At 39.2% G+C, this 15455-nt stretch overlaps 1 protein-coding gene across 3 annotated transcripts in view; it reads left to right on the top strand.

Annotated features, from left to right (window-relative positions):
* Positions 1-15455, top strand: part of pnpla6 (patatin-like phospholipase domain containing 6) — a 67220-nt gene that overhangs the window by 50814 nt on the left and 951 nt on the right. For 2 of the 3 annotated variants that reach the window (XM_062032479.1, XM_062032478.1), the window contains 7 exons: positions 4485-4601; positions 9596-9744; positions 9865-10017; positions 11934-12050; positions 12305-12392; positions 12557-12702; positions 15446-15455. The exon at positions 15446-15455 is cut by the window's right edge and continues 951 nt beyond it. In XM_062032479.1, the coding sequence (XP_061888463.1) occupies positions 4485-4601; positions 9596-9744; positions 9865-10017; positions 11934-12050; positions 12305-12392; positions 12557-12702; positions 15446-15455 (780 nt within the window). The remainder of the gene's footprint in view (positions 1-4484; positions 4602-9595; positions 9745-9864; positions 10018-11933; positions 12051-12304; positions 12393-12556; positions 12703-15445) is intronic. The other variant, XM_062032480.1, reaches the window with a different exon arrangement.

The following is a 15455-nucleotide window of genomic DNA, read 5'->3' as shown; positions in this document are numbered from 1 at the left end:
CCACACAGCTTTTCCACCTACTTATAAACACATTGTATGCTTTTAGAATACTTAATACACTAAATAAAGTTGGTATGGCACACTAAAACCTACCTAGTTTAAACACGAAAACTTAAATCCCTGTTTAAAGACGAAAGTTCAATGGAAAGAGCGCTGCATTGGTTTTAAAGTTTCTGGACTATTTTGGCACTCCTCCCGACCAAAGATCATGACCATAATCTCAGATCTGTTTGTTGATACCACTGGATTGAATGCTGTCTCGTTAAACTAACTCTCTGAAAAGATGAGGTGCCACTGCCAAAGTGGCTAACTTCTGAGCTTCAAATGTCAAACCCAAACAATATGATCAGAAAAAAATATTCTTACGCAAAAAATGCAGAGGAGGAGAATGTGGAAAAAGAGTCAAGATTCAGGTAGTAACCAAGAAGTAAGGATGATGTTGAACAAGTGTTAACGAGGCATGATAGACAGCATTAGAGACATGGGACACTTGCCAAAGGGAGGAATGATACTGCAATACTCCCTAAACAAATGGATGGACAGGAAGGCAAAGTGATTGTTTTAAAGAAGCAAAATTATGAAAATGATCACATTATATCTCAAATGATGTGTCAGATTCAGGAGTGCAAGAGTATGTCCGCATGAACAATGTGATTGTGACGGACAGGCCACAAATACTGTATGGTTAATGGCAGAGCAGCTGACAACAAGATGCTGCGGCTTTAACAGAGCAACAGGTAGCCACCTTTTTGCATTCAAGGGGGAAGGGCGATGTTGATGTCAACAAAATCAATACGTGCATTCCAATGTCTCGGAGGAACAACACCACACCTGTCGTCATTATCATAAAGTTCACTAGCAAAAAAGGCAAAGTGCCTTTGCTGAAGCAAGCACTGAGTCTAGCTGAATGGAACCAATGTCTGAGCATCTGACAAAACGCAACGCTGACATTGCCAGAAGGTATGCAAATTGAGGAAGCAAGAAAATTCAGATCAACTGTAAAATCTTGTTAATTAAATGGACAGGAAGAGGCCAAAGTACTTGGTGTCCGATTCTACAGTAATAAGTAAGACATAACATTCATTGACTATCGCCAATCACTGGAAAAAATGTTTTACTATTAAGTCACTCCTTTTTTCTTCCAATACCTTCCTTTCTTTCACACCGGAGGTGAATTTAATTTCGACCTGCAAAAGTTATGGTGTCAATGAATAATCAGTAAAAGTCACAGTATAACGAAATATAAGCTTTGCATCTTTATACTTCTTTTCATATATGTTGAATTGTGCAAATATAACCACTTGATGTTCGTCAATGTAATTTGTCTGAAACAAATAAACCATAATTATAAATGGCAACTCAATTCTTAATGTACTCAATGGTACTTTAAAATCTGCGATACACTGAGACCTCATTCATTGAACTGCGAAGGGGCAAGGGAACACTGTTATTAGTAAGTTAGGAGTTGGTAAAAGCTTTTGTTCATGGTACCGAATGTCATCGTAATGATTTTCAGATATCATCTCTACAACAAGTGTTACTTTTCTAGATTCAAAAGAAGCTGAGGGATTGAGAGCCCCGAAAGCAGGAGACCCCAAAAGGTAGCTTGCCAACTGATTTTGAGTAGCTTACCAAAGTTTGCTTCAGCTCTTAGTGAGGCTCCAACGAATAATTGGGTAAAAAAGCTTCAATTTATTTTCTGTTGCTTCAATTAATCACTTAATGAGTGTAACTATCCATCCATCCATCCATCTTCTTCCGCTTATCCGGTCGGGTCGCGGGGGAAGCAGCCTAAGCAGGGAAGCCCAGACTTCCCTCTCCCCAGCCACTTCGTCTAGCTCTTCCCGGGGGATCCCGAGGCGTTCCCAGGCCAGCCGGGAGACATAGTCTTCCCAACGTGTCCTGGGTCTTCCCCGTGGCCTCCTACCGGTCGGACGTGCCCTAAACACCTCCCTAGGGAGGCGTTCGGGTGGCATCCTGACCAGATGCCCGAACCACCTCATCTGGCTCCTCTCGATGTGGAGGAGCAGTGGCTTTACTTTGAGCTCCTCCCGAATGACAGAGCTTCTCACCCTATCTCTAAGGGAGAGACCTGCCACCCGGCGGAGGAAACTCATTTCGGCCGCTTGTACCCGTGATCTTGTCCTTTCGGTCATAACCCAAAGCTCATGACCATGCCATGGTCATGAGTCATGGGAATTGAAACTTTCTCTGACAGGAGACTCTGCCAGACGTTCCCAGCAAACCCTCACAATGCGTTTGGGCCTGCCAGGTCTGTCCGCCATCCTCCCCCACCATCGCAGCCAACTCACCACCAGGTGGTGATCGGTAGAAAGCTCCGCCCCTCTCTTCACCCGAGTGTCCAAAACATGAGGCCGCAAATCCGATGACACAACTACAAGGTCGATCATGGAACTGCGGCCCAGGGTGTGCTGGGGCCAAGTGCACATATGGACACCCTTATGCTTGAACATGGTGTTCGTTATGGACAATCCGTGACGGGCACAAAAGTCCAATAACAACACACCACTCGGGTTCAGATCCGGGCGGCCATTCTTACCAATCACGCCTCTCCAGGTTTCACTGTCGTTGCCAATATGAGCGTTGAAGTCCCCCAGTAGAACGAGGGAATCACCCGGGGGAGCACCCTCAAGTACTCCCTCGAGTGAATCCAAAAAGGGTGGGTACTCTGAGCTGCTGCTTGGCGCGTAAGCGCAAACAACAGTCAGGACCCGTCCCCCCACCCGAAGGCGGAGGGAAGCTACCCTCTCGTCCACCGGGTTGAACTCCAACATGCAGGTTCTGAGCCGGGGGGCAACAAGAATTGCCACCCCAGCCCGTCGCCTCTCACTGCCGGCAACGCCAGAGTGGAAGAGAGTCCATCCCCTCTCGAGAGAACTGGTTCCAGAGCCCTTGCTGTGCGTCTGTGAGTGTAACTAATAGACATTTATATTATCTGGACCATGTATAGTGCCTGGAACTCTAAATACATGGACATATTACCCGCACGGCTGCTGCCATAGAGCACACATGAAAGTGGTGGTGCGTAGGTGCTGTGATTGGTGTGGCGACGAACGGTAGAGAGTTTTTTATTTTTATTAATGCATACATGTTAAAAGTCAAATTTCTATGTTAATGATGTGCATTTACAGTGTAAAAAAATAATAATTAAACTTATAACAAGCAAAAAAAATTTTATTTTAAATATTTTCCAAAAATACGCATTGATGCCATAAAGTATGTTTCATTCGACAACTTTATTAATCGAACACAGCTGCCGCCCTAACTCTGTATGTTTTTACGTGTTCGATTCAGCCTTTTTACTTAATTTTTTTTGGCAAATTTTCACAAATTAGAATAATGACAATGACCGCACTGTTTAAGTGGAGAACTGCATTAAAAATAAAGTACAATTCTAATGTTGCCAGTCATACAAATAAAACACAAATTGGTCACTTCACCTTTCTTTTTGTCAAAGTACCTCTAATAGTAATGAAAGTTGCATACAACTGTCCTAAAGGAAGTATTGCAATGCACTTTTGGCATCACATTTCTTTTAGTGGGCATATGTGATACTGTAGTGGGTCAAAATATGTCTGTCCTCTGGACTCTAGACACTTTTTTTCCTCTGAAAGTGTATTTTGTCTGTGTCTTTTTTTAAAACGTTCTCACTGTTTCATTTCAATTCACCCCTCTGTTCATCCTCACGTGAAGGAACGGTCTCCCCTCCAGCACACCTGTCTCCTCCCCTGGCTTTGCTTGCTTCTGTGTGCATGCCAGTTGTTGGACACATTGATACAATAGATATGCAATACACATTGGTGGCTTTCTTCTTCTCCTCCTTTCCTGTTGCATTCAGTGTTTGGGAATAAGTGTTCTGGATCCTACTGTTGCCAATTTTTCATCCATGGACAAACAGAAAATTAGAGTTTTCTTTAAAAACGTCTCAATTTCCACAAACTGCACTCCAATGCTTCTCTGTGGTGCTCCTTATCCTTCCAACCCATGCAGCTCTCTGTCTGCTCCTTCCCCCTGCTGGCACTGAGATGTACTGCAGAATTGGGCAGGCTGGTTACTCCCTAACACAACTTTCAAATGTGTCCCAACAGCTGCTACTCATTTGCCACTGTGCCCATTTATCTTACCAGAGCTCAATCCATCACCAATAAACTTTGGTAAACAAGTGCAGTTGTTGGAACACAGTTTGGAGATTTGCAGAGCCTTTGGTGGTCTGTGACGGTTGCCTTTTACCTTCCGCACAAACCCCACCGGATCTGTGCAAGGTAATGAGGTTAGCTTTGGTGTACAACAGAGTGTAAAGGCGGGCAGAACTACAGTCCCACACTTTGCAGGGATCGGCTCCCCAGCCTGATCTCTGTCTGGCGTTGGGATTGTGGTCTGCATCAACACTAACGTAAGTCACTTAGCAAACATTGAGATGTTATCCCCCTTCCTCCTCCCTCCTTCCGTCCCTGGTGTGCCAGGCTCTCTGTGGCGCTATGTGCGGGCGAGCATGACCCTATCCGGGTACCTGCCGCCTCTCTGCGACCCCAAAGATGGGAATTTGCTTATGGATGGTGGCTACATCAACAACCTGCCAGGCAAGTAAAGGTGGTGCCTTCACCCAATCTCCATCAACGTCCTGATACCCCAAAAGGGGGTTAAAGGGGACTATGAGAGAAGCTAGTTTGACAAAGTAAATACTGTGCGCAGTATTGGTGAGTATAATTCCTTATGTATACAGTAGTAAGGAACAATTTCCAATAGCTAAAAGGACTTCTATGAACCAAATAGAGTATAGGGGTGCGTTCACATCTACAGCTCAGTTTTGGTAACTTAGGACGTCTTTAAAATTCACTCACACATTTTTCATCCTGGAGACAAAAAAATAATTTGGAAAAACAAGTCAATCTTGTGAAACTACTTCTGTTGTTTCTATACAAAACAAATATAAAAATATGTTTGGGTTTAGACCAGGGGTGTCAAACGTACGGCCCGAGACCCAGATCAGGCCTGCGAAATTGCAAGGAAAAACATTTACAACAAATCATTCCTCCCCTCTGCAATAACTGTTCTAAACAACATGAAATAGGTCGCACTGTCTCTCTTGTATACCTGTTCCTGTGAGTAAATGTGTTTTTAATTTTCTGATCAAAGCCGTGTCAAGACAAATTTCTGTTTTTCACGTAGAAACAGACAATAAAGCTATATTTTATTTTATTCTATACCATTTTAGATACACACCTATCACTTCAGTGGCAAGCAGTAAAATATGATAAATTAGTCTGCTCGCTTTGAATGGAGAAAATTAGCACCATCTAGTGGACAAATATAAAAATATTGAAAGCTTGTAGATTGATTGATTGAGACTTTTATTAGTAGGTTGCACAGTGAAGTACATATTCCGTACAATTGACCACTAAATGGTAACACCCGAATAAGTTTTTCAACTTGTTTAAGTCGGGGTCCACTTAAATTGATTCATGATACAGATATATACTATCATATATACTATCATCATAATACAGTCATCACACAAGATAATCACATTGAATTATTTACATTATTTACAATCAGGGGTGTGGAGGGGGGGGGGGGGGTAGGATATGGACAGCAAGTAGTGGACATAGAGAGAGAGAGAGAGAGATCAGAAGGCATAAGAAAAAGTATCTGCATTTGATTGTTTACATTTGATTATTAGCAATCCGGGGAGGGTGTTAGTTTAGGGTTGTAGCTGCCTGGAGGTGAACTTTTATTGCGGTTTTGAAGGAGGATAGAGATGCCCTTTCTTTTATACCTGTTGGGAGCGCATTCCACATTGATGTGGCATAGAAAGAGAATGAGTTAAGACCTTTGTTAGTTCGGAATCTGGGTTTAACGTGGTTAGTGGAGCTCCCCCTGGTGTTGTGGTTATGGCGGTCATTTACGTTAAGGAAGTAGTTTGACATGTACTTCGGTATCAGGGAGGTGTAGTGGATTTTATAGACTAGGCTCAGTGCAAGTTGTTTTACTCTGTCCTCCACCTTGAGCCAGCCCACTTTAGAGAAGTGGGTAGGAGTGAGGTGGGATCTGGGGTGGAGGTCTAGAAGTAATCTGACTAGCTTGTTCTGAGATGTTTGGAGTTTAGATTTGAGGGTTTTTGAGGTGCTAGGGTACCAGGAGGTGCATGCGTAAAGTGCATAGCTCAAATAGTAATTTTAATCTTAAGCATTGCATTAGTTTAAGTCAGGGGTGTCAAACTCATTTTAGATCAGGGGCCACATGGAGAAAAATCTACTCCCAAGAGGTAAAAAAAAAAAATCACGGCTTGATAACTTAAAAATAAAGACAACTTTAGATTATTTTCTTTGTTTAAAAATAGAAAAAGCACATTCTGAAATTGTACAAATCATAATGTTTTTTTTTTTTTTTTACACTTACATGTTGCAGTTAATAGTATTCTATCTTTATTTGCCGTCATTTATATTTTCTAAATAAATTCTGTAATAATGTTCATCAGTCAACTCATAGGTGTTCATTTTCAATCTAGATGAAACAAATTATATCAAAATCAAATTACAGTATGTTATTTATGTAGTTTGCTCATTTTCCTCGACTGATGTACTAACATCATGTGGTTTATTTTGTACATATGTAGCATCATCTACTAAGATACAAAGAATTACCATTGCGACATCCAGTGGACACATTTAGAACAGCTGTTTCTTTCATTACAAAGTTTCTGGTAAATTTTTATACTTTGCAAACTCATCCTGAGGGCCGGATAAAACCTGTTCGGATCCGGCCCTCGGGCCGTACGTTCGACACCCCTAGTTTATGTGGAGAAAAAAAATGTTTTCAATGAAAATGATTCTGTAGCTAGGAACAAATATGTTCTGTTTTCTTAGGCTAATTAAAGAACAAATATTGTAATGTTTTTAAAAAGAGAAATATCCACTTGCAAATGTCACCTTTTACAACCACAAGTGAATGGCACAAAACATCACATCTTTCCACTTGACAAAACTATTTTGGTGTGACTGAACACACCGTGTTAGAGCTTGCTTTTAAAAAGAACCACAAAATGTATACTATTTGTTAAATGTGAATGGTAAGTTGGCACTTTACAAGTAGGTTGAAAAAAATGGTCTACTGGAAAGTCTGAAGCAAGTTAGTTAGAGCTGTAGAATTCTACAAACACCGTTTCCATATGAGTTGGGAAATTGTGTTAGATGTAAATATAAACGGAATACAATGATTTACAAATAATTTTCAAGCCATATTCAGTTGAATATGCTACAAAGACAAGATATTTGATGTTCAAACTCATAAACTTTATTTTTATTTTGCAAATAATAATTAACTTAGAATTTCATGGCTGCAACACGTGCCAAAGTAGTTGGGAAAGGGCATGTTCACCACTGTGTTACATGGCCTTTCCTTTTAACAACACTCAGTAAACATTTGGGAACTGAGGAGACACATTTTTGAAGCTTCTCAGGTGGAATTCTTTCCCATTCTTGCTTGATGTATAGCTTAAGTTGTTCAACAGTCCGGGGGTCTCCGTTGTGGTATTTTAGGCTTCATAATGCGCCACACATTTTCAATGGGAGACAGGTCTGGACTACAGGCAGGCCAGTCTAGTACCCGCACTCTTTTACTATGAAGCCATGTTGATGTAACACGTGGCTTGGCATTGTCTTGCTGAAATAAGCAGGGGCGTCCATGGTAACGTTGCTTGGATGGCAACATATGTTGCTCCAAAACCTGTATGTACCTTTCAGCATTAATGGCACCTTCACAGATGTGTAAGTTACCCATGTCTTGGGCACTAATACACCCCCATACCATCACACATGTTGGCTTTTCAACTTTGCGCCTAGAACAATCCGGATGGTTCTTTTCCTCTTTGGTCCGGAGGACACGACGTCCACAGTTTCCAAAAACAATTTGAAATGTGGACTCGTCAGACCACAGAACACTTTTTCACTTTGTATCAGTCCATCTTAGATGAGCTCAGGCCCAGCGAAGCCGACGGCGTTTCTGGGTGTTGTTGATAAACGGTTTTCGCCTTGCATAGGAGAGTTTTAACTTGCACTTACCAACTGTAGTTACTGACAGTGGGTTTCTGAAGTGTTCCTGAGCCCATGTGGTGATATCCTTTACACACTGATGTCGCTTGTTGATGCAGTACAGCCTGAGGGATCGAAGGTCACGGGCTTAGCTGCTTACGTGCAGTGATTTCTCCAGATTCTCTGAACCCTTTGATGATATTATGGACCGGAGATGGTGAAATCCCTAAATTCCTTGCAATAGCTGGTTGAGAAAGGTTTTTCTTTAACTGTTCAACAATTTGCTCACGCATTTGTTGACAAAGTGGTGATCCTCGCCCCATCCTTGTTTGTGAATGACTGAGCAGTTCATGGAATGTACTTTTATACCCAATCATGGCACCCACCTATTCCCAATTTGCCTGTTCACCTGTGGGATGTTCCAAATAAGTGTTTGATGAGCATTCCTCAACTTTTATCAGTATTTATTGCCACCTTTCCCAACTTCTTTGTCACGTGTTGCTGGCTTCAAATTCTAAAGTTAATGATTATTTGCAAAAAAAAAAAGTTTATCAGTTTGAACATCAAATATGTTGTCTTTGTAGCATATTCAACTGAATATGGGTTGAAAAGGATTTGCAAATCATTGTATTCCGTTTATATTTACATCAAACACAATTTCCCAACTCATATGGAAACGGGGTTTGTACATAAGTAATGGTATCAATCACGTGTTCATGTTTGGAAATGATTCAGCTCTACTTGTGTGTTTGTCTTGCTCTCTTCTAAAATGAGCCTTTGCCCCCATGTCAACCAGAGGAATCAGGCTGATTCTGATAAGGATAAGAGTGTTTTAAACACTTCTGTAAAAGTGTAAAGATTAGTAAACTGCATCTACATATGTCAGATGTTTGGTGCGCTGAGAGTAAAACATACATTGGTCAATTTGTGAAGAGCAGCCACATTTTAAGTCTTGTTCTGTGTTTCTATGTTTGGAATGGGGATTATGTCTCATCTTCCGCCGATACTCCTCATCACAAAATCTTGTGATCTATGATGTTTTTTGTGTCCAAAGGTTGATCTGACAGTGTCTTATAACATTAGCTTAAACTTTAAGGTTACTGATGAGCTGGTGCATATTCCGGTTGACTTTGATTGAGATGCAGGGATCACCCGGCACGAGTCGCCAGTCAATTACAGGGGACTTGTTGAATTTGCATGAAATGTATCCAGCTGTCTTATTCCTGAACAGTTTGATCGCTTAATTGAATCCCTTTTGACACTCTGGATCAGAGCTTTGGACATGTTTCTATGTGTCTTTAAGTAGACTCTACACCACCATAATGATGACTTCTAAATTATTCTTTATTAAGGTCACACATTATTTTCTCTTATATTCTCTTTTCAGAGTTACATTGCTAGTTATTCACTTATTCTGGAAATAATTTGGTGGTGTCAGTCTGCTTAATTAAAGATGTTGTCACTTAATGAACCCGAAATATTGCAACTATAGAGGAGTCATTTTCTTATCATGCCTACTGCTCGTTCACATATCACGTACACAGCGGACATTGCAAGGAACATGGGTGCCAAAACAGTCATCGCCATTGATGTGGGCAGCCAGGATGAGACAGACCTCTGTAACTATGGCGACTGTCTGTCCGGCTGGTGGTTGCTGTGGAAACGAATTAATCCATGGGCTGAAAAAGTCAAGGTGCGTCCAGCTTTTATGATAAATGTGCTTTCTACACACTGTGCTTCTGGGAGGACCATTATTCAAGGTGCATTTTCACAATGTCAGTATTTGAATAGTGATTGTCGCCCTCTCATCCAGGTGCCAGACATGGCGGAGATCCAGTCTCGACTGGCCTACGTGTCTTGTGTGCGGCAATTAGAGGTGGTCAAGAAGAGTGCTTATTGCGAGTATATTAGACCGCCTATTGATCGTTTCAAGACCATGGACTTTGGCAAGTTTGATGAAATTTATGTGAGTTATTTCATGAAGATCTTAGTGTATGTGCTGTATAGAAACATATGTCCACATTTGTCCTGATTCCACTTCGTGTCATTTGCATCCTCAGGAAATAAAATCTATAAATGCAGTACAGTCTAAAATTAACTGTAAAATACTTTTATTTTTACCAAGTAAATTGTCCTGCACATTGATCTGATTGCATATTTAATAAAAAACTATTTAAAAGATTGAGTCAAGCTAACTTGAACACTGGAAACAAATTAGTTTCCTTTCTCCACTTTCTAAAATTAAACTTTGAAATTACAATTACTTTACAATCAAATGATTCAATTTTTTTATGTGTATGCATATATCTTATTTATATTATATAAACATATAAGAAAATTAAATAATCCTCCAACTATACTTTTTATTTTCTTATAGAATACAATAAATAAATAATAATAATAATAATAGATTGTATTTGTATAAAGCACTTTATATTGAGTAAACAATCTCAAAGTGCTACAGTGTATTAACAAAAAGATAAAATAAATAAAAAAAAAAGATAATAAAGAAATAAATAAAAATAAAAACTAGAACAGCCAAATAGTTATAGCTAGTATGCACATATCTAAAAAAATAAAATACATTTTGTAAATAACAGTTTAGTCCTGTTACATTTAGAATTAAATGGGACACAATTAAATATACAGTACATACACTACCGTTTAAAAGTTTGGGGTCACCCAAACAATTTTGTGGAATAGCCTTCATTTCTAAGAACAAGAATAGACTGTCGAGTTTTAGATGAAAGTTCTCTTTTTCTGGCCATTTTGAGCGTTTAATTGACCCCACAAATGTGATGCTCCAGAAACTCAATCTGCTCAAAGGAAGGTCAGTTTTGTAACTTCTGTAACGAGCTAAACTGTTTTCAGATGCGTGAACATGATTGCACAAGGGTTTTCTAATCATCAATTAGCCTTCTGAGCCAATGAGCAAACACATTGTACCATTAGAACAATGGAATGATAGTTGCTGGAAATGGGCCTCTATATACCTATGTAGATATTGCACCAAAAACCAGACATTTGCAGCTAGAATAGTCATTTACCACATTAGCAATGTATAGAGTGTATTTCTTTAAAGTTAAGACTAGTTTAAAGTTATCTTCATTGAAAAGTACAGTGCTTTTCCTTCAAAAATAAGGACATTTCAATGTGACCCCAAACTTTTGAACGGTAGTGTACATATTTAAATAATTACTTAAATGTGTCATACTCATTCATTCATTTATTGAACTGGAATTAAATGCATACATTTCTTTAAAAAAAGATATATTCATGTATTTGTGTTCTTTTTGACCCTCCATGAACACATTACCCCCTCTTAAATTTTTGTAATATTTCACAAGTAACATGGACCGCAGGAAGTTGCATCATTCTCGTCCTCTGCAGGCCATGGGAAGGCCAAAAATAATTGTACTCTTGATGTACTGTATATTCACAGCTATACAGTGAATTATGTTTTTTAATGTAATTGGTTTATTTTTTTAAATATATATATTTTTTTTTAATGTCAACATGATATTAGCCTAAAAACTTGTGGCTATGTCCTATGTATTTTGTAATTCTATACTAAAATCCACTCCTGTTACTCAAACGAGTCATCTTCAGCTTATGAACCTTGTGCAAAAATGAAAGAAAGTTGCCTGAGATAGGCCAATACATATTTTGAGCAGAAAATAAAGACTATTTGAGTTGATTTTGAGAAAGTTACAAAAAGCAAATTGCTCATATACAGTATGTAACAAAGCTTCAGTTAATACCACAATCAAAACAACTTAGGCCACGCATCCTGCAGTATAATCTAATATCTTAAAAAAAAAAAAGATCCCAGTGCCCCAGATAGAGTCATACATCCTTTGTTAATGCATTGTGCTGTTTCAGGATGTGGGCTTTCAACACGGCAAGCTGTTGTTCACTGGCTGGGCTCGAGGTGACATCATTGATAACATGCTGAAGGACCACAGATCGGCTGACTACAATGACAGCAAAAGAGTTGATGTGAGAGCCACACCCTTTGCATTATTACTGTAGACGTTGTACTAGTCTTCCTCATTATTGTCTTAATGCTAAGCCAGTGATGTAATCACCTTTACTATAATATCCCAAAGCCTTTATAAATCCTGATATTGCCCAACTTGTTGTATATTGCATGGGTGTATTCCACAGTACTGTAGGTGTTATTTCACATGAGACTTTGTCAATATTACTATTAAACTCTTGTATTGATGACTAATTAGTATTTTGTGTGTTAGTCATGCACATGTCAAGGAGCAGATTTCACCGACCTTGCAGAGATTGTATCCAGGATCGAGCCAGTCCAAAACTATGTTTCTGCTGAAGGTGAATTATCCATTCTTTAATGTGTTTGCCACCCACATATTAGGCAATGTTTTATTTGCTGTAATAAGACACACACCAGTTGAATTGGAATAAAGCAGAAACATGTTGGATGGCCTTTGAGCTAGCTCATAAAATCTCTATGTAATATCTTGTTCCCTTTTTAGCGGAGGAGTCAGACTGTCTGACGGAGTATGAGGAGGAAGGAATGGACACTGTGAGAGAGGAGGAAAGACAGGAGGAGGAGGAAGAGCCGGAGGACCCAGAAGACCAGTCCCCTGGAGAGTGGGGGCAGAATGGAGTCTTCCAGACTGTGAGTTAAAAAAAAAAAAAAAAACTACCAACTTGCGAACTGAAATATATACAGTCGTGGTCAAAAGTTTACATACACTTGTGAAGGACATAATGTCATGGTTTTCTTGAGTTTCCAATAATTTCTACAACTCTAATTTTTTTGTGATAGAGTGATTTGAGCACATACTTGTTTGTCACAAAAAACATTCATGAAGTTTGGTTCTGTTATGAATGTATTATGGGTCTACGGAAAATGTGACCAACTCTGCTGGGTCAAAAGTATACATACAGCAACATACATTATCAATTTTGGTGATGTAGAAAAGTTACAATCAATTGAAATTAGTGTCATGGCATGGCCTTTAAACTTCATGTGATTGATTATGATTGACAACACCTGTTGACTTCTCTTAGCCCATTGAAATAGGGCTCATGTGATGCAGTCATTAGACTTGGTTACAAATGTGACAATGGGAAAGTCAAAGGAACTCGGCACAGATCTAAAAAAAATAAACAATCACTTGGAGCCATTTCAAAGCAGCTTAGTGGTCAAAAATTCAAGCAGAAGCTTGCCAGAAGCTTGTGGATGGCTACCAAAAGTGCCTTATTGCAGTGAAACTTGCCAAGGGCCATGTAAGCAAATATTAACGTAGCTGTGTGTATACTTTTGACCCAGCAGATTTGGTCACATTTTCAGTAGACCATAATAAATTCATAAAAGAACCAAACTTCATGAATGTTTTCTGTGACCAACAAGTATGTGCTCCAATCACAAAAAAATAAGAGTTGTATAAATGATTGGAAACTCAAGACAGCCAGGACATTATGTTCTTTACAAGTGTAAGTGTAAGTTTGACCACAACAGTATGTCGTGTATAGAAGGCAAAATAAAATAATATCCTATATTTTATTGGGATTCAACTAAAAAAAAAACCTTTATCAAACATACATAACTTAGTAGGGCTGGGGCATATACCTGTATTACGAGTTATACCAGTATATTTTAGAAAGAGGTGTGTATGTAAGACAATGCCACCGTACTGATGTATGTAATCCTTAATATTTTGACGCGGTAGTCTCTCTGCTCATTCTGTCGGCGCTGGGTGCCGTGTCTCTCCTCCACGCATACGCAGTGTTGGAGCTGTGCTCACTTGACACAAACTCAAACACAAAGGAGTGTGTGAAGCATACCTGTCAGCCTTCCCGTTTTTGCCGGGAAATCACGTATTTTGTCCTCCCTTCCCGGCGTGTTGCCAGTCCCGTTTTTTCCTGGATTTTGTTCTCAATTAAAAAAGAATCCTCCGCAGTATTGCCAGCAATTGGGTCCGTTTGACGGAAGCCTCGGTAACAATCGGCATCACTCGGCGCAACACGCGTTAATGAAAGCAGCGTGGCGACATAACATACACTACCGTTCAAAAGTTTGGGGTCACCAAAACAATTTTGTGGAATAGCCTTAATTTCTAAGAACAAGAATAGAATGTCGAGTTTCAGATGAAAGTTCTCTTTTTCTGGCCATTTTGAGCGTTTAATTGACCCCACAAATGTGATGCTCCAGAAACTCAATCTGCTCAAAGGAAGGTCAGTTTTCTAGCTTCTGTAACGAGCTAAACTGTTTTCAGATGTGTGAACATGATTGCACAAGGGTTTTCTAATCATCAACTAGCCTTCTGAGCCAATGAGCAAACACATTGTACCATTAGAACACTGGAGTGATAGTTTCTGGAAATGGGCCTCTATACACCTATGTAGATATTGCACCAAAAACCAGACATTTGCAGCTAGAATAGTCATTTACCACATTATCAATGTATAGAGTGTATTTCTTTAAACTTAAGACTAGTTTAAAGTTATCTTCATTGAAAAGTACAGTGCTTTTCCTTCAAAAATAAGGACATTTCAATGTGACCCCAAACTTTTGAACGGTAGTGTATATATATATATATATATATATATATATATATATATATATATATATATATATATATATACAGTGCAGGCCAAAAATTTGGACACATTTTTTCATTTCAATTTGTTTTCTTTATTTTCATGACTATTTACATTGTAGATTGTCACTGAAGGCATCACAACTATGACACCTGTGAAGTGAAAAACATTTCAATTGGATACCTCTTGAAGCTCATCGAGAGAATGCCAAGAGTGTGCAAAACAGTAATCAGAGCAAAGGGTGGCTATTTTGAAGAAACTAGAATATAAATCATGTTTTCAGTTATTTCACCTTTTTTTGTTAAGTACGTAATTCCACATGTGTTCATTCATAGTTTTGATGCCTTCAGTGACAATCTACAATGTCAATAGTCATGAAAATAAAGAAAAAACATTGAATGAGAAGGTGTGTCCAAACTTTAGGCCTGTACTGTATAAATATGTGTGTGTGTGTGTGTGCGTGTGCGCATGCGTGTGCGTGTGTGTTAAATAAGCAAGTTGTTATATGTGACCATATGTTTTGACTTTTTGTGCTGGTTGCATTTTTTTTTTGCGCAATGACAAGGGAAGGTTGTTTGGATTGGGTCATATAAGTAATTGCTGTGCTATTTTGAGATGGCGGCGAATTAGTAACAGTCGGATCGAAAAAATATTTAAAATTAATTTGAAAACACTTTGCGGTCCGATTCCTTATTGAACTGATGACGTCTCAAGGGCTGCAGTTTGGAAACCCCTGTTGTAGGATGTTATGAGTTGTCATTAAATTAGACAACTGAGAGGTTTTATCTTAACAGTAATATTGTTTTACTCTGCAGGATGAGGAGA

Source organism: Entelurus aequoreus, linkage group LG22, assembly GCF_033978785.1.
Source record: "Entelurus aequoreus isolate RoL-2023_Sb linkage group LG22, RoL_Eaeq_v1.1, whole genome shotgun sequence".
NCBI classification, from domain to species: Eukaryota; Metazoa; Chordata; class Actinopteri; order Syngnathiformes; family Syngnathidae; genus Entelurus; species Entelurus aequoreus.
Note: the sequence above shows the minus strand (reverse complement) of the source record. Positions and strands in the feature narration are given on the sequence as shown.